At 42.0% G+C, this 17,135-nt stretch overlaps 1 protein-coding gene across 1 annotated transcript in view; it reads left to right on the top strand.

Annotated features, from left to right (window-relative positions):
- The window catches only part of MUC19 (mucin 19, oligomeric), a gene marked incomplete at its 5' end in the record, with an annotated part of 48,113 nt that overhangs the window by 4,168 nt on the left and 26,810 nt on the right, over positions 1 to 17,135 (top strand). Inside the window, 34 exons of the mRNA XM_080660229.1 lie at positions 234 to 287; positions 768 to 812; positions 1,066 to 1,119; positions 1,271 to 1,324; positions 2,681 to 2,734; positions 2,878 to 2,922; positions 3,316 to 3,369; positions 3,483 to 3,536; positions 4,068 to 4,121; positions 4,236 to 4,280; positions 4,520 to 4,573; positions 5,166 to 5,219; positions 5,365 to 5,409; positions 5,657 to 5,671; positions 5,805 to 5,858; positions 7,282 to 7,326; positions 7,820 to 7,873; positions 8,024 to 8,077; positions 8,241 to 8,294; positions 8,809 to 8,862; positions 8,986 to 9,030; positions 9,270 to 9,323; positions 9,448 to 9,501; positions 9,871 to 9,918; positions 10,614 to 10,667; positions 11,497 to 11,550; positions 11,695 to 11,739; positions 12,134 to 12,187; positions 14,866 to 14,910; positions 15,405 to 15,458; positions 15,609 to 15,662; positions 15,826 to 15,879; positions 16,394 to 16,447; positions 16,593 to 16,637. Of these exons, the coding sequence (XP_080516355.1) occupies positions 234 to 287; positions 768 to 812; positions 1,066 to 1,119; positions 1,271 to 1,324; positions 2,681 to 2,734; positions 2,878 to 2,922; positions 3,316 to 3,369; positions 3,483 to 3,536; positions 4,068 to 4,121; positions 4,236 to 4,280; positions 4,520 to 4,573; positions 5,166 to 5,219; positions 5,365 to 5,409; positions 5,657 to 5,671; positions 5,805 to 5,858; positions 7,282 to 7,326; positions 7,820 to 7,873; positions 8,024 to 8,077; positions 8,241 to 8,294; positions 8,809 to 8,862; positions 8,986 to 9,030; positions 9,270 to 9,323; positions 9,448 to 9,501; positions 9,871 to 9,918; positions 10,614 to 10,667; positions 11,497 to 11,550; positions 11,695 to 11,739; positions 12,134 to 12,187; positions 14,866 to 14,910; positions 15,405 to 15,458; positions 15,609 to 15,662; positions 15,826 to 15,879; positions 16,394 to 16,447; positions 16,593 to 16,637 (1,710 nt within the window). The remainder of the gene's footprint in view (positions 1 to 233; positions 288 to 767; positions 813 to 1,065; positions 1,120 to 1,270; positions 1,325 to 2,680; positions 2,735 to 2,877; positions 2,923 to 3,315; positions 3,370 to 3,482; positions 3,537 to 4,067; positions 4,122 to 4,235; positions 4,281 to 4,519; positions 4,574 to 5,165; positions 5,220 to 5,364; positions 5,410 to 5,656; positions 5,672 to 5,804; positions 5,859 to 7,281; positions 7,327 to 7,819; positions 7,874 to 8,023; positions 8,078 to 8,240; positions 8,295 to 8,808; positions 8,863 to 8,985; positions 9,031 to 9,269; positions 9,324 to 9,447; positions 9,502 to 9,870; positions 9,919 to 10,613; positions 10,668 to 11,496; positions 11,551 to 11,694; positions 11,740 to 12,133; positions 12,188 to 14,865; positions 14,911 to 15,404; positions 15,459 to 15,608; positions 15,663 to 15,825; positions 15,880 to 16,393; positions 16,448 to 16,592; positions 16,638 to 17,135) is intronic.

Here is a 17,135-nt window from a genome sequence, read left to right as displayed (position 1 = left end):
CTTTGTTGAGTGGGAACCATTGGCCATGCATCACTCAGTGTGTAGGGCAGTGATCTAAGAGATCTCTTAAAACAGCTATTTCCAACACAGGGGGAGTTGAAATATGAGAAAACCATCTCTATGGACACGATGGAAATTAAGTGGTTTATAGGCTTGCTGTGATAATATAATACAAAATACCTCTTCCCAACATTCCTAACACCCAGAACTTTCTTGTCTATTTTCTCCCTCAGAGGCCACAACTTCCACAGGAGGTGCGGGTATCACTGGAAATAGATTCAGAACGGGTGAGAGGAAGCATCACGTGCCTTCTGCTAACCACTAATTATGATGCTCATAGGAGAGCCGAGAGAGAAAGACTTTCTGGAGAGCTGTTCACATTTTCTTCATTAATACTGTATTTTGGGCCAACTGATTCTTTTTAAGTTTTAAAAATTTGTCCTGCTAAGCTGCTAATAACAGAGTTCAGACTTATAGCTGTAATCCTTGAACATGGCATGATTGTCCAAATAATTCTGAGAAATTTACAGATGTTATAAGACTTGAAGAGGAAAGTGAGAAATTTTTCTATTCCTGATATATAAAGAAGAGCTACATAAACTCTGGAAACATGTCTGCCCCATTAGATGTTGGCTTTTCACACACACACACACACACACACACACACACACACACACACATAACAAAACAAAGAACAGCACAATATTTTCTCAGTAGCTGTAATTTTCAGAACATTCATATCTTCTTCCGTTTCCATCCCCCAGCAGGTACCACTGTATCACCAGAAAGTGAAGTCAATGGGAAGAAAACAGGTGAGTGTGGGAGAAATCCAACCAGTTTACCAAAATAGAATGTTGCCCGGAAGTTGCCTCAGGTTGAGAACATTATCTCTCTGAAAGTCTTGGGAATGAAAAATGGTTAATGGGAAAATACATACAGCTCACCAGCAAAGAAGAGGTAGACAGCGAGCCAGTTAGATAAAATGACAATATACTTGGGTTTTTTTTTAAGGTGCACATTTTTAAAAAAGAAAACATGGTGACTACCGTTGGTTTTGTGTTTTAGGCACCACTGGTATAGCTCCTGGCACAACTGTTGCCCCAGGCAGTTCCAAAACAGGTGAGTCTACAATTTGAAATAGAATCTTCCCCACCTCTTCCCACAAATTAGATTTCCCCTCTGATACTACTCATTGGAAGGGGTACCATCATATCTTTTCCATGATTCTGAAATATTCTTTAATCACTTCTTTCCCCATTCTCTCCCTCAGAGGCCACAACTTTCCTTGGGGAAAGGGAAACAACTATAGTTGGAGTAGGGACAGGTGAGTGCTCTAAGCTAATACCTGCATTTCAAAATAATATCTTAAAATAGTCTTCTGAAAATATATCTACACTATTTTTATATGTTATGTCAAGCAATTTCAGATAAAAAGATAAGCCAGTCCTTACATTGCCTCCTGATTGCCTAAGCTTACAAGAACCTTCACTAGACCATCATAAAGTCAAATTAATGACAGGTAAATAGTAATATGGAAAGAAAATTATTATCTCTCCTCCAAAGTAAGAGACCTGATAGTTGAGAATTCAGAAAAAGAGTTATAGAAAAAAATGTTACATGGAGCAAAATGGATGATGTCTTTGAACTGAAAGTCTCAGGCTTATCACTTGCTGCTATGTGGAGACTTTAGGTACCTCTTTGAATCACTTAGTGAACAAGCAATTGAAGTTGTTGTAGGTACTACTGGTATAGTCTCTGGGAAAACTTTGGAACCTGGAAGTTACAACACAGGTAAGGCAGAAAATTCACCCAAAATCTGGACATTGGTACCTTAGATAATGTATACTGACAATCACCTACTCTATACATTCCCCCAATCTAGTCTATAATCCTTCCATAACATTCATAGAGGAAATGGGTTTAAGCAGAAGTTTTAGCTTAAAGTTTTGGGATGTTTATCAAATCCCTGTTTTGCTAGAGTGAACACATGAGTCGCAGGAAGGGTAAGGAAATAAACCTGAATTTCTTCTAGGGACACAGTATGCCAGAGTCACAAACTTGGGTCAGCCTCAAAATTCCATGAACTCACATGTCTCCAGCATTATTTCCAGAGGCCCAGGCTTACAGAGCTAGTTGTTGAAGGCAGGGGTGAGACCCGCCTGTGGGCCAGGCCTTGCCTTCCAAGGCTGCAATACTTATATATGGTTTGCCATTTTCCCATAAAACTCACTAAGCCTATCTTATTGACCTAGTTATTATGTTTATTAGAGGCCCGATGCACGAAAATTCGTGCAAGAGTAGGCCTTCCTTCCCCTGGATGCTGGTACCAGCTTCCCTCCTGGAACCTGGGACCCGGGCTTCCCTCGGGCTGCCTGCAGGCACCTGGGACCCGATCTGGCTTCCCTCCAGCCCTGGCTTCATCAGGAAGGACATCCTGAATGACGTCTGGAAGGACGTGTGGTCTAATTAGCATATTACCCTTTTATTATTATAAATTTTTTACTGCTGGACTCCAGCTGCTCAAACATAAGCCATATTAGGGGAGTGATCTATGAATATTCTGGTCACCAATATATCCAATGGCCTAAAACAATATTTCACAGAAGACTTGCTTAATAAATATTTGTGGAATCATGAAATGTGTATTTACGTTGAAGCTTCACTCTACTTGCTTTAATAGGCAGCACAACACTTTCACCTGGAGCCAGCAGCAGTTCACAGAATTCCAAGCCAGGTAGGATACCAAATAAATTTACCATATGAGTGTATTAGAGTCACAAAGTTCTTCTTCAAACATTGGAACATCAAAATACTCCAAGTAATGTAGGAATAACATTGAGAAAGATGACTCCATCATTTGCTCTTTTCCTCCTTTAGGCACCTCTGTCACACCAGGGAGCCCAGGCACTGGAAGTGAAACAGGTGAGGGTGACATGAGATCTCCTTTCTCTTTCATTGGGATCTTGGAAAAGGGAACTCCAATAGCAACAATGAAAGGAAATTGTGGAAAGTCACTGATGGCTCATTTCTGTCCGAAACAGAGGCCTCAGGAAATGCCTTCCAGTCATTCCACTCATCACAGTTACTTGACGTTGAGCTAAGGCTTCTTGATGCCTTTATCTTTCTGATCTTTAGGTGTTACACAGTAAACTTGTACACAGGAATGCTCCATGGGGCTCATATGGATGGCATCTTGGCACTTAAACTCACATTTGTCGCTTATAGTCTGGTGCTACAAGGAGACTTTAGATTCTTTTAAAATCACGTGGTGAACAAGCAATGGAACTAAGGGTTCTGCTCCTTTTTTTGCTGCAGGTACTACTGGTATAGTCTCTGGAAAAACTCGGGAACCTGGACCTTATGTTACAGGTATGTCTAAATATATATGCCACTATGGCATCGTGGATCATATATTCTGACATTACCACAATGTGTACTTTCCCACCACCTAGTCTTACTCCTTCCCTTCTTTTCTCTATCAGAGGCCACAACTTCCACGGAAGGAAGTGGGACCACACAAGCAGGACTTGTAGGAGGTGAGCTTTTACATTATGAGGTTTTGGGCTTAAAAAAAATCATATCTCTGTTTATGTGGCAGCAGTGAAGACATGAATGGGAAGTTGGGCTGAAGAAATAGGCCTGCATTCCCTATGGGGACAGAGCATGCCAGAGTCACAAACCTGGGTCTACCTTGGAATTCTCTGGTGTCGCATGTCTTCCTCTGACTTTGCACACACCCTGGGTTTCAGAGCTCCTGGTTGGATGGCAGGGATGACCTACGTATGGGCGAGCCCCTGCCTGCCCGGACCCAATTCTTAAATATGGTTTGCCATTTTTCCATAGCACCTATTAACATGCATCAAATGGACTTATTTATCATGTTTACTGTTCACTGCTAGCCTCCAGCTGTTAGAATATAAGCCACATAGGGAAGAATCTTTGAATGTGGTGTTCACTGATACAATCAAAATCCTAAAACAAAATTGCTCAGAAGATTTGCTTAATAAATATCAGTTGGAGGTAAAACAGATAGTTATTTTGAAGCTTCGCTCTACTTGCAATAATAGGTAGCACCACAATTGTACCTGGAGCCAGCAGTACTTCACAGAAAACCAAGCCAGGTAGGATCAATTCACAGAGTTCTAATTTAAACATCGGAATATCAAAATATCTCATATAATTGGTGAATAGCATTTAGAAAGATGACTCCATCAACTGCCTCTTTTCTCCTTTAGGCCCCTCTGCCACACCAGGGAGCCCAGGAACTGGAAGTGAAACAGGTGAGTGTGACATAGGTCTCCTTTCACTTTCACTGGGATGTGTGGAAAAGGAAACCCCAGTAAAAACAGTGATTACTGGGTTGTTCAGGATAGAAAGTTGTGGTAAGACACTGATGGCTTGTTATTTCTGAAATACAAGTCTCAGGCATGGCCGTCTAGGAGTTCAAGGCCATGGAGTTAATTTAGTTTGAAGGAGAGAGCTAAAGCTGTGTTGATGCCTTTATATTTCTCATTTTTAGGTGCAACACAGGGACTCGCTAGGACAACCAGTGTATCTGAAGGTTCCAACACAGGTAGGTTAGCAAGAAGTCTCCATATTTAACCTCATAATGTAGTTAGTTGACGTGTTCTGATAAAAAGAAATGAACATAACCCACAAACTTTTGGTGTATGGGTTGATGCTCCAACTAACTTAGTCACCTGGGTAGATGAGCTTTTTGAATGTGAGGCTTTGAAGTTTTATGAAGTCCTTGTTTGTGGGCTACAGTGGACAGAATGGAAATTGGGCTGAGGAAAAGGGCCTGCATTTCACACAGGAACTTCATGGCTTCACATCTCTCCATCTTGAGAGCTATTTGTTGGATGGCAGGGATGAGGCCAACATGTGGTCCATCCCATGCAGCCAATACCCAATTACTATATTCTTTGTTTTTCCATAGCATCTACTAACATCAATCACTTTGAGTTATTTATCATATTTATTGTTCACTGCTGATCTCTAGTTGCTAAAGTGTAACCTACATTATTGGAAGAATCTTTGAATATCCTGCTCAATGTACATCCAAAGGCCTTAAGTAATATTTCACAGAAGAGTTTTAGAATAAGTATTACTGGCATGATGAAATGTGGACTTAGGTTGAAGCTTCACTCTACTTGTTTCAATAGATACCACCACGGTTTCACCTGGATCCAGCAGCAGCTCACAGAAAACCAAGCCAGGTAGGATACGCTAATTAAATTCACCCGTTGAGAGGATTAGCGTCATAGAGTTCTAATTTAAACAATGGAATATCAAAGTAGTTCATATAACTGGCTAGTAACACTTAGAAAGATGACTGCACCATCTGCCTTTTTCCTCCTTTAGGCACCTCTGTCACACCAGGGAGCCCAGGGACTGGAAGTGAAACAGGTGAGGGCAACACAAGGTCTGCTTCATATGCACTGGGATCGATAGAAGGGGGCTCCTACAGCAAAAATGACCGACAGGTGGTCAAGAAAGGAAGTTGTTCAAAGTCATTGACAGTTCACTTCCTTTAGGAACAGGATTCTCAGGCAAGTCCTTTGCCATTCAATCTAACTTAGCTAGTTCATTTTGAAGGAGAGCTTATGCTGTGTTGATGCCTTTATATTTTTTATTTTTATAAACAATATACCAGGGAGATCCTTCACAGGTAAGTTAAAAAGAAAAAAACCCCTCCATATTTAAATTCATAGTTAATAGACCTACTCTGATAAAATATCAAGATCATTCTTGCCCTAATATCACAAATTCTCAGACCTCAATTCACCAATTTCTTCCTTCAGAAGCCACAACCTCAACGGAAGGCAGTGGCACTCCGGGAACTGGATCCAGACCTGGTGAGTTGAGTACCACCGTTTTTGGGTTTACCATAAGTTATATCTCCTCATAGGGTAACCTGCTGGGAAATGTACTTTTCTACAGAATGCTTCCATTTGCTATAATTTTTTTTTAAATTTAAAATATAAAAAAGCTCTCAGTACTGGCTTTTATCTTCACAGTTTTTATTCCTAAATAAGCTGTTGGTAAAATCAGTATAACAGGCTTGTCCTGTTAGGACATACACATCACTAAGCTGTCAGAGGGACTTTAGAAATATTACACATCTTGGAGAAAGAGAAAGCAATGTGAACTATTCAAGAAACCTATATGTATATATATAAGGCTAATATGCTAAGTGCTCAACCGTCCCACCTGGTGTTATGATGTGCACTGACCACCAGGGGGCAGAACTCATCACAGGAGCTGCTGTGATGCGCACTGGCACTGCACACCTGGTGCCCACAAAGCAACACTTGGCTTCCCCCAAGTGGGACACAGGCCCGCCATCACTCCAGAGTGACAACCCACCAAATCACAGCCAATGCTACTGAGACCCCATGGCACAAAATGCGGCCCACAGCCCAGCACAGCCTGGGAATGGTCGCTGTGGGCTCTGGGTAATGACATCACGTAGCAATGCCTGGCTTCCTCTCCCTGGAAAAGACTAGCCTCCTTGTAGTTTCTTCAGTCCAGGAAAATGACTTGCTTTATAGCCAGGTGCAAACATTTTACACTGTATCCCAATGTCTGTGAAGCATTTTCCTGTGCCTCATCTCATTTGATCCTCACAGAAGTCCTGGTGTAGGTACATAGGAGACTATTTTCTCTACATTAGCAGGAAAATGGAGATTTAGAAAAATTAGAAACTTGATCCGACTGAAAAGAGGTAAGAAATGGTGGACCGTGAAAATGACTACAGGTTTTCTCACTGCACAGAATATAGTCAAACACTGCAGCAGTTATATATTTTGCCCTTTGTTCTCCCTGAGTGATCTACAAGTATAATCTGCGTTGTGTTGTTATTTACTGCTGTCTTGCTGACAATTACCTGAAAGAGAAGTTGGGGAGCTTCACTGGACTGGAAAAATTTAGCTACATAAGAAAGCAGGTCTAATTAAGCAAGTTTATTGTATATATATATATAAAAGGCTAATTTGACTCACACATGTGTGATACATATAAAGCTCTTGCTGGTGGCAATCGCACACATGTGTTTTGATCTGTCATTATCGATTGTGGATTTGGTTGACACTTCTATGATAGACAAAGGGTGAATAACGATATTAAAATATTTCTTTAAATTAATTTTCTTTCAATGTGCACGAATCAGTGCACCAGGTCACTAGTCTTATATAAATGTTTTCTGCTCAAAAAAGCAATAATGATATTCAATAATTTTCTTTGCTCTTCAAATATTTTTCTGGTTTCTTCCCGTGATAGGCACCACTGAAGGACCAGTAGGCCCAACAACTGGGAGTGTAACAGGTAAACCTAGGTGAAGGCCACCTTTTCCCCTCACTTTGAATGAATGGAGTGCCTGGGAATGGTGACTTATGCTGGGAAAATTACTATTTTTAGTAATTTGTTAGTGATTTGAGTTATAAGAAAGTTGTAGATGCTCACCTCATCAGGAAGTAGTTAATGGGTCTTTTTAAAGAATATGTTTTATTGATTTTTAGAAAAGGGTAGAGAGAGGGATAGAAAGATAGAAGCATCCCTGGGAGAGAAACATCATCCATCAGCTGCCTCGTGCATGTCCTTTACTAGAGATTGAGTCCACAACCCAGGCATGTGCCCTGACTAGAATTGATCTGGGGACTTCTTGATTCATGGGTGAACGCTCAACCACCAAGTCACACCAGCCAGGCATAAATGGGTCTTTTGATACAACAAATATATACCTACTGTCCTTCTAGAGTCAGGTTTTCAGGACACAAATGTGAGTCACTGTGAGGATCTCAGACCCTTTGTGTTTCAGGTACCACTGGCATAGCCCCTGGCACAACCATTGCCCCAGGAAGTTCCAACACAGGTATGTCAACGCGTTGACCTAGAATCTTCAACATGTTCGCCCACAGATTAGTTCTCTTCTCTGATATCATACTTTGCAGGGAAATCACCGTATCTTTTCCAGGATCCTTAAATATTCTCCAATGACCTCTTTTCTCCTTCTCTTCCTCAGAGGCCACTACTCTGCTAGGTCAAAGTGAAACAACCAGGGTTGGAATAAACACAGGTGAGCACTGCAAAGCTAATGCATGAACTTCATAATAACTTTTAAAAGAGTTCCCTGAAAATATCTTTACTCTGCTGATATATGTTATATTACATTCTGACATTACAACAATGTGTACTTTTCCCCAATCAAGTCTTACACCTTCTCTTCTTTTCTCTATTAGAGGCTACAACTTCCACAGGAGGAAGTGGGACCACCCAAGCAGGACTTGTAGGAGGTGAGTTTTTTAATCTGAGTATTGGAGGGTATTTATCAATGTTTGTGTGACTGTAGTGAACACAGGAGTAGGAAGGTGGGTGGAGGAAAAGGGCCTGCATTTCCTCTGGGAACACAAAACTCAGAGTCACACATCTGGGTTGCCTTAGGGATTCCTTGACCTCACATATTTCCACCTCGATTTTCAGGGGCCCAATCTTGCAGAGCTAGTTGCTGGAAGGCAGGGGTGCGCCCCTTGCCCTCTTTAAACCCCCTTCCCACTGACAGTCTCTTCTGCCAAGGTCCCATATGTTTTGTCATATTTTTCATAGCACATTGACTTACTGATCATGTTTATGGTTCAATGCTACCCTCCAGTGACTAAAATGTAGCCATTAGGAGAAGGATCTTTCAATAGTCTGCTTACTGATAGAGCCAAAGTCCTAAAACAATATTGGACAAAAGACTTGTTTAAGAAATTCCAGTGCAATGACCAAACATACTATGTTGAAGCTTCACTCTACTTGCATTGATAGGTACCACCACACTTTCACCTGGAGCCAGCAGCAGTTCGCAGAAAACCAAGCCAGGTAGGATACACTAATTCAATTCACAGAGTTCTAATTTAAACATCGGAATATCAAAATATCTCAGATAATTGGTGAATAGTATTTAGAATGATGACTCCATCAACTGCCTCTTTTCTCCTTTAGGCACCTCTGCCACACCAGGGAGCCCAGGAACTGGAAGTGAAACAGGTGAGTGTGACATAGGTCTCCTTTCACTTTCTCTGGGATGTGTGGAAAAGGAAACCCCAGTAAAAACAGTGATTACTGGTTTGTTCAGGATAGAAAGTTGTGGTAAGACACTGATGGCTTGTTATATCTGAAATACAAGTCTCAGGCATGGCTGTCTAGGAGTTCAAGGCCATGGAGTTAATTTAGTTTGAAGGAGAGAGCTAAAGCTGTGTTGATGCCTTTATATTTCTCATTTTTAGGTGCAACACAGGGACTCGCTAGGACAACCAGTGTATCTGAAAGTTCCAACACAGGTAGATTAGCAAGAAGTCTCCATATTTAACCTCATAATGTAGTTAGTTGACGTGTTCTGATATAAAAAAAATCAATGTAATTCTTTTCTCATATCTCACACCCTTTACCATTTTCCTCCTTCAGAGGCCACAACGTTAACAGGAAGCAGTGGCACTTCTGGAACTGGATTCAAAGCTGGTGAGAAAGAGTTCTGGCAGTTGGGGTTTACTATTAATGTGGCTCTTCTTAGTATGGCCTGCTGGGAGGGGTGCTTTCCTGCAGAGTGGTTTGCACGTAGTCAATACTGGCTTCTAGTCTCCCATGTATAACTTTGTAAAGACGGGTTTCTGGTAAAATCAGTATGAGAGGCTTAACTTGTGATGACACACACATCACCAGGATGGCAGCGTGAGATGAAAAGTATTATACATCTGGGAAGAGGAAACAGCAGTATGTACTCATAAACAGGCATATCCTATGCAACGGGTTTCTTGCTCAAAGGAGCAATAATAATATTTAACATTTTCCTTGATACATTCCAATATATTTCTGGTTTTCCTCCCACAGCAGGCACCACTAAAGTACCAGGAGACCAACAAACTGGAAGAGTGACAGGTGAACCTGGGAGAAAGCCACATTTTTTTTATTTTTAATCTTAGAGTGAATGTAATATCTTGGGAGGGTGCCCCAAGCTGGGAGCCTTACTATTAATTTTCTTTCTTAGAGATGAGGGTCAGAGAAAGGCCTAGATTTTTGCTTCACTTTGAATTTTTGTAACACAGATACACCCAGGGTCCTTTCAGAGGCAGCCATTTGTGAGATAAATACATGTTGCTGTGAAGGTCTCAGACCTTTGTCTTCCCGGCACCACTCTGGTAGCCTTCCCTCCATCAGAGACCACAACATTGCTAGGAGAAAGTGAAGTGGCACAATCAGAGTTTGAAAAGAACCAGGGGAAAGGGGCTAATACCTATACTTCATGATGACTTTTTAAAATAGATTTCTGAAAATATTCTGTATTATTTATATATGCGTATGGAAAAATTTCAGATAAAAATAGACAAGCAAGGCATTATCTCTCCTCCTTTTTGTCTGCATTTTCAAGATCCTTACACCATCTTAAAATCAAACAAAAGACAGATAGATAGTAATATGAAGAAAAATTTCATATCTTGTCTCTAAAGGAAGAGACATGATAGTAGAGAAGTCTGCAAAGTTATTGTACAAAAAAATTTACATGGGCACTTCTTGGCAGGGAAAGTCACGGTTATAGTTTGCTGGTACTAGACACTGCCCCTTTCTTGTTGTAGGTTCTACTGGTATAGTCTCTGGAGAAACCCCAGAACCTGGAAGATACATTACAGGTAAGTCTGAAAATACATGGAAAACTAGGACATTGGCACCTTGGATGACACAGTCTGACAATAGCACAGTGTGGGCTTTTTGCCAAACTAGTCTTACTCCTTTCCTTTTCTGTATCAGAGGCCACACTTCCATATGAGGAAGCAGGCACCCCCACCCCCCAAGCAGAATTTTCATGAATTGAGTTTTCTTCTTTTAAAAGTTTTCTTAAACCTTACTCAAGGACATGTTTTTATTGATTTTTAGAAAATGAAGAAGAGTTGAGAGGGAGAAAAACATCGATTGGTTGCTTCTCACATGCCCCAACCTGAATTCAAACCCACAACCTTTCGGTGTATGGGTTGATGTTCCAACCAACTTAGTCACCTGGCTAGATGAGCTTTTTGAATGTGAGGCTTTGAAGTTTTATGAAGTCCTTGTTTGTGGGCTACAGTGGACAGAATGGAAATTGGGCTGAGGAAAAGGGCCTGCATTTCACACAGGAACTTCATGGCTTCACATCTCTTCATCTTGAGAACTAGTTGTTGGATGGCAGGGATGAGGACAACATGTGGTCCATCCCATGCAGCCAATACCCAATTACTATATTCTTTGTTTTTCCATAGCATCTACTAACATCAATCACTTTGAGTTATTTATCATATTTATTGTTCACTGCTGATCTCTAGTTGCTAAAGTGTAACCTACATTATTGGAGGAATCTTTGAATATCCTGCTCAATGTACATCCAAAGGCCTTAAGTAATATTTCACAGAAGAGTTTTAGAATAAGTATTACTGGCATGATGAAATGTGGACTTAGGTTGAAGCTTCACTCTACTTGTTTCAATAGATACCACCACGGTTTCACCTGGATCCAGCAGCAGCTCACAGAAAACCAAGCCAGGTAGGATACGCTAATTAAATTCACCCGTTGAGAGGATTAGCGTCATAGAGTTCTAATTTAAACAATGGAATATCAAAATAGTTCATATAACTGGCTAGTAACACTTAGAAGATGACTGCACCATCTGCCTTTTTCCTCCTTTAGGCACCTCTGTCACACCAGGGAGCACAGGGACTGGAAGTGAAACAGGTGAGGGCAACACAAGGTCTGATTCATATGCACTGGGATCGATAGAAGGGGGCTCCTACAGCAAAAATGACCGACAGGTGGTCAAGAAAGGAAGTTGTTCAAAGTCATTGACAGTTCACTTCCTTTAGGAACAGGATTCTCAGGCAAGTCCTTTGCCATTCAATCTAACTTAGCTAGTTCATTTTGAAGGAGAGCTTATGCTGTGTTGATGCCTTTATATTTTTTATTTTTATAAACAATATACCAGGGAGATCCTTCACAGGTAAGTTAAAAAGAAAAAAACCCTCCATATTTAAATTCATATTTAATAGACCTACTCTGATAAAATATCAAGATCATTCTTGCCCTAATATCACAAATTCTCAGACCTCAATTCACCAATTTCTTCCTTCAGAAGCCACAACCTCAACGGAAGGCAGTGGCACTCCGGGAACTGGATCCAGACCTGGTGAGTTGAGTACCACCGTTTTTGGGTTTACCATAAGTTACATCTCCTCATAGGGTAACCTGCTGGGAAATGTACTTTTCTACAGAATGCTTCCATTTGATATAATTTTAAATTTTTTTTTTATTTAACGTATTATAAAAAAAGCTTTCAGTGCTGGCTTTTAGCCTCACAGTTCTTACTTTGTAAATAAGCTGATGGTAAAATCAGTATAAGTGGCGTATCCTGTTAGGACCATGGTTGGCAAACTGCGGCTCACAAGCCCCAGGCGGCTCTTTGGCCCCTTGGGTGTGGCTCTTCCACAAAATACCATGGCCTGGGCGAGTCTATTCTGAAGAAGTGGCATTAGAAGAAGTTTAAGTTTAAAAAATTTGGCTATTAAAAGAAATTTCAATCGTTGTACTGTTGATATTTGGCTCTGTTGACTAATGAGTTTGCCGACCACTGTGTTAGGACATACACATCACTAAGCTGTCAGAGGGTCTTCAGAAGTATTACAGATCTTGGAGGAAGAGAAAGCAATGTGAACTCTTAAAGATGCCTATCCTATATAATAAAAGAGCAATATGCAAATTGACCATCACTCCAAAACACAAGATGGCTGCCCCCATGTGGTCAAAGATGGCTGCCCCCAAGTGGACACAAGATGGCCACCACAAGATGGCCAGCAGGGGAGGGCAGTTGGGAGGGACCAGGCCTGCAACGGAGGGCAGTTGGGGGCAATCAAGCCTGCAGAGGAAGGCAATTAGGGGTGACCAGACCGGCAGAGGAGGAATGTTGGGGGCAACCGGGCCTGCAGGGAAGGGCAATTGGGGGGGACCCAGTCTTGCAGGGGAGAGCAGTTGGGGGGTACCAGGCCTGCAGGGGAGAGCAGTTGGGGTATACCAGGCCTGCAGGGGAGGGCAGTAAGTGGTGACCATGCCTGCAGGGGAGGGAAGTTAGGGGAAAACAGGCTGGCAGGGGAGAAGGTAGGCATTGATCAGCCTGGCAGGGGAGTGGTTAGGGGGTGATCAGGCTGGCAGGCAGATGCGGTTAGAGGCAATCAGGCAGGCAGGCAGGCAGGCCAGCAATTGGGAGCCAGCAGTCCTGGATTGTGAGAGGGATATCTGACTGCCCCTTTAGGCCTGATCCCGAACAGGCAGTAGGACATCCCTCGAGGGGTCCCAGATTGGAGAGGTGCTAGCTGGGCTGAGGGACACCTGCCCCCATGCATGAATTTCGCGCAATGGGCCTCTAGTCTATATATATAAATGGCTAATATGCTAAGTGTCCAACCGTTCGACCAGTCGCTATGATGCACACTGACCACCTGGAGGTCGACGCTCAATGCAGGAGCTGCTGTGATGCACACTGGCACTGTAGACCTGGTGTCCACAAAGAAATACTTGGCTTCCCCCAAGTGGGACACAGGCCCCGCTAGTACTCCAGAGTGACAACCCACCAAATTGCAGCCAATTCTACTGAGACCCCCTGGCATAAAATGTGGTCCACAGCCCAGCCCAGCCTGGAAACGGTCGCTGTGGGTGCTGGGTAATGATGTCATGTAGCAACACTTGGCTTCCTCTCCCTAGAAAAAACTAACCTCCTTGTAGTTTCTTAAGCCCAGCAACACAACTTGCTTTATAGCCAGATGCAAATATTTCATACTTTATCTAAATGTCTGTGAAGCATTTTCCCATGCCTCATCTCATTTGATCCTCACTGAAGTCCTGGAGTAAGTAGATAGGAGACTTGGTGGAATCCTATTTTCTTTACATTGGCCAGAAAACAGAGATTTAGGAAATTTAGAAACTTGACCCAACTGAAAAGAAGTAAGAAATGGTGAACCTTGAAAATGACTTCAGGTTTTCTCACTGTGCAGAATATAATCAAACACTGCTGCAATTAAATATTTTACCTTTGTTTTCTCTGCGTGATCTACAGTAATAATCTGCTTCATGTTGATATTTACTGCTGTGTTGCTGACAATTACTTGAAAGAGAAATTGGGGTGCTTCATTGGACTGGAAAAAGTTTAGCTAAATCAGAAAGCTGGTCTAATTAAGCAAGGTTATTCTACATATACTAGAGGCCCGGTGCATAAATTAGTGCACAGGTGAGGTCCCTCGGCCTGGCCAGTGGTTGGGGCCAATCAGGCCATCTTGCCCAGTCCCAATTGGGCCAATGGGGTCTGGCCAGGTGGGGAGGGACCATGGGACATATCCAGGGCATGTCCAGTCTGTCTCGCCCAGTACCCATCAGCTGAACCCCAGCAGCAAGCTAAGCTATCGGTTGGCGCGTCTGCCCCCTGGTGGTCAGTGCACCCATAGTGACTGGTCAAGTTGCTGACCAATCAGTTGGACACTTAGCATATTAGGCTTTTATATATATACATATATATATATAAAAGGCTAAGTTCACTTGCACATGTGCGATACATATAAAGCATTCGCTGGTGCCAATCACACACATGTGTTTTGATCTGTCATTGTTGATTGTGAATTTGGTTGACACTTCTATGATAGACAAAGGGTGAACAGCGATATCAAAATATTTCTTCTAATTATTTTCCTTTCAATGTGCATGAATCAATGCACCAGGACACTAGTCTTATATAACTATTTTCTGCTCAAAAAAGCAATAATGATATTCAATATTTTTCTTGGCTCTTCAAATATTTTTCTGGTCTTCCTCCCGTGATAGGCACCACTGAAGGACCAGGAGGCCCAACAACTGGGAGTGTGACAGGTAAACCTAGGTGAAGGCCACCTTTTCCCCTCACTTTGAATGAGTAGAGTGCCTGGGAAGGGTAACTCATGCTGGGAAAATTACTATTTTTATTACTTTGTTAGTGATTTGAGTTATAAGAAAGTTGTAGATGCTCACCTCATCAGGTTGTAGTTAATGGTTTTTTTTTAAAGATTATGTTTTATTGATTTTTAGAAAAGGGTAGAGAGCGGGATAGAAAGATAGATACATCCATGGGAGAGAAACATCATCCATCAGCTGCCTCCTGCATGCCCTTTACTGGAGATTGAGTCCACAACCCAGGCATGTGCCCTGACTAGAATTGATCTGGGGACTTCTTGATTCATGGGTGAACGCTCAACCACCAAGTCACACCAGCCAGGCATAAATGGGTCTTTTGATACAACAAATATATACCTACTGTCCTTCTAGAGTCAGGTTTTCAGGACACAAATGTGAGTCACTGTGAAGATCTCAGACCCTTTGTGTTTCAGGTACCACTGGCATAGCCCCTGGCACAACCATTGCCCCAGGAAGTTCCAACACAGGTATGTCAACGCGTTGACCTAGAATCTTCAACATGTTCGCCCACAGATTAGTTCTCTTCTCTGATATCATATTTTGCAGGGAAATCACCGTATCTTTTCCAGGATCCTTAAATATTCTCCAATGACCTCTTTTCTCCTTCTCTTCCTCAGAGGCCACTACTCTGCTAGGTCAAAGTGAAATAATCAGAGTTGGAATAAACACAGGTGAGCACTGCAAAGCTAATGCATGAACTTCATAATAACTTTTAAAAGAGTTCCCTGAAAATATCTTTACTCTGCTGATATATGTTATATTACATTCTGACATTAGTACAATGTGTACTTTCTCCCAAACAAGTCTTACTCCTTCTCTTCTTTTCTCTATTAGAGGCCACAACTTCCACAGGAGGAAGTGGGACCACCCAAGCAGGACTTGTAGGAGGTGAGTTTTTTAATCTGAGTATTGGAGGGTATTTATCAATGTTTGTGTGACTGTAGTGAACACAGGAGTAGGAAGGTGGGTGGAGGAAAAGGGCCTGCATTTCCTCTGGGAACACAAAACTCAGAGTCACACACCTGGGTTGCCCTAGGGATTTCTTGACCTCACATATTTCCACCTGGATTTCCAGAGGCCCAATCTTGCAGAGCTAGTTGCTGGAAGGCAGGGGTGCGCCCCTTGCCCTCTCTAAACCCCCTTCCCACTGACAGTCTCTGCTGCCAAGGTCCCATATGTTTTGTCATATTTTTCATAGCACATTGACTTACTGATCATGTTTATGGTTCAATGCTACCCTCCAGTGACTAAAATGTAGCCATTAGGAGAAGGATCTTTCAATAGTCTGCTTACTGATAGAGCCAAAGTCCTAAAACAATATTGGACAAAAGACTTGTTTAAGAAATTCCAGTGCAATGACCAAACATACTATGTTGAAGCTTCACTCTACTTGCATTGATAGGTACCACCACACTTTCACCTGGAGCCAGCAGCAGTTCGCAGAAAACCAAGCCAGGTAGGATAGACCAAATAAATTCACCATATGAGAGTATTAGGACCACAAAATTCCAATTTAAACATCAGAATATCACAATACCTGAAATAATTGATAAATAACATTTGAAAACATAACCCCATCATTTTTCTTTTCTCTTCTTTAGGCACCACTGTCACACCTGAGAGTTCAGGGACTGGAAGTGAAACAGGTGAACTGTCATAATATTTCCTTCCACAAGCGGTGGGATCTGAGGAAAAGGGTACTCCAGTAGGAACAATAATTAGAAACTTGGTCAAAATAAGAAGTTATGGCCCTAACCGGTTTGGCTCAGTGGATAGAGTGTTGGCCTGCGGACTCAAGGGTCCCAGGTTCGATTCCAGTCAAGGGCATGTACCTTGGTTGAGGGCACATACCCGGTGGGGATTGTGCAGGAGGCAGCTGATCGATGTTTCTCTCTCATCGATGTTTCTAACTCTCTATCCCTCTCACTTCCTCTCTGTAAAAAATCAATAAGATATATTAAAAAAAAATAGGAAGTTATAGAAAGTCATTGATGGCTCATTTCTTTCAGAAATAGAGGTCTCAGGTAAGGTCTTCTAGAAGTTCTAGGCCGCATAGGTGCTTCAGGATGCGTGGTATCTGATACTGTGTTGAAGTCTTTATCTTTCTAATTTTTAGATGCCTTATGGGAATTCTCTAGGACAGT

Source organism: Plecotus auritus (genome assembly GCF_963455305.1).
Source record: "Plecotus auritus genome assembly, chromosome: 3".
Lineage (NCBI taxonomy): Eukaryota > Metazoa > Chordata > Mammalia > Chiroptera > Vespertilionidae > Plecotus > Plecotus auritus.
This window is presented reverse-complemented; position numbering and strand designations above follow the sequence as displayed.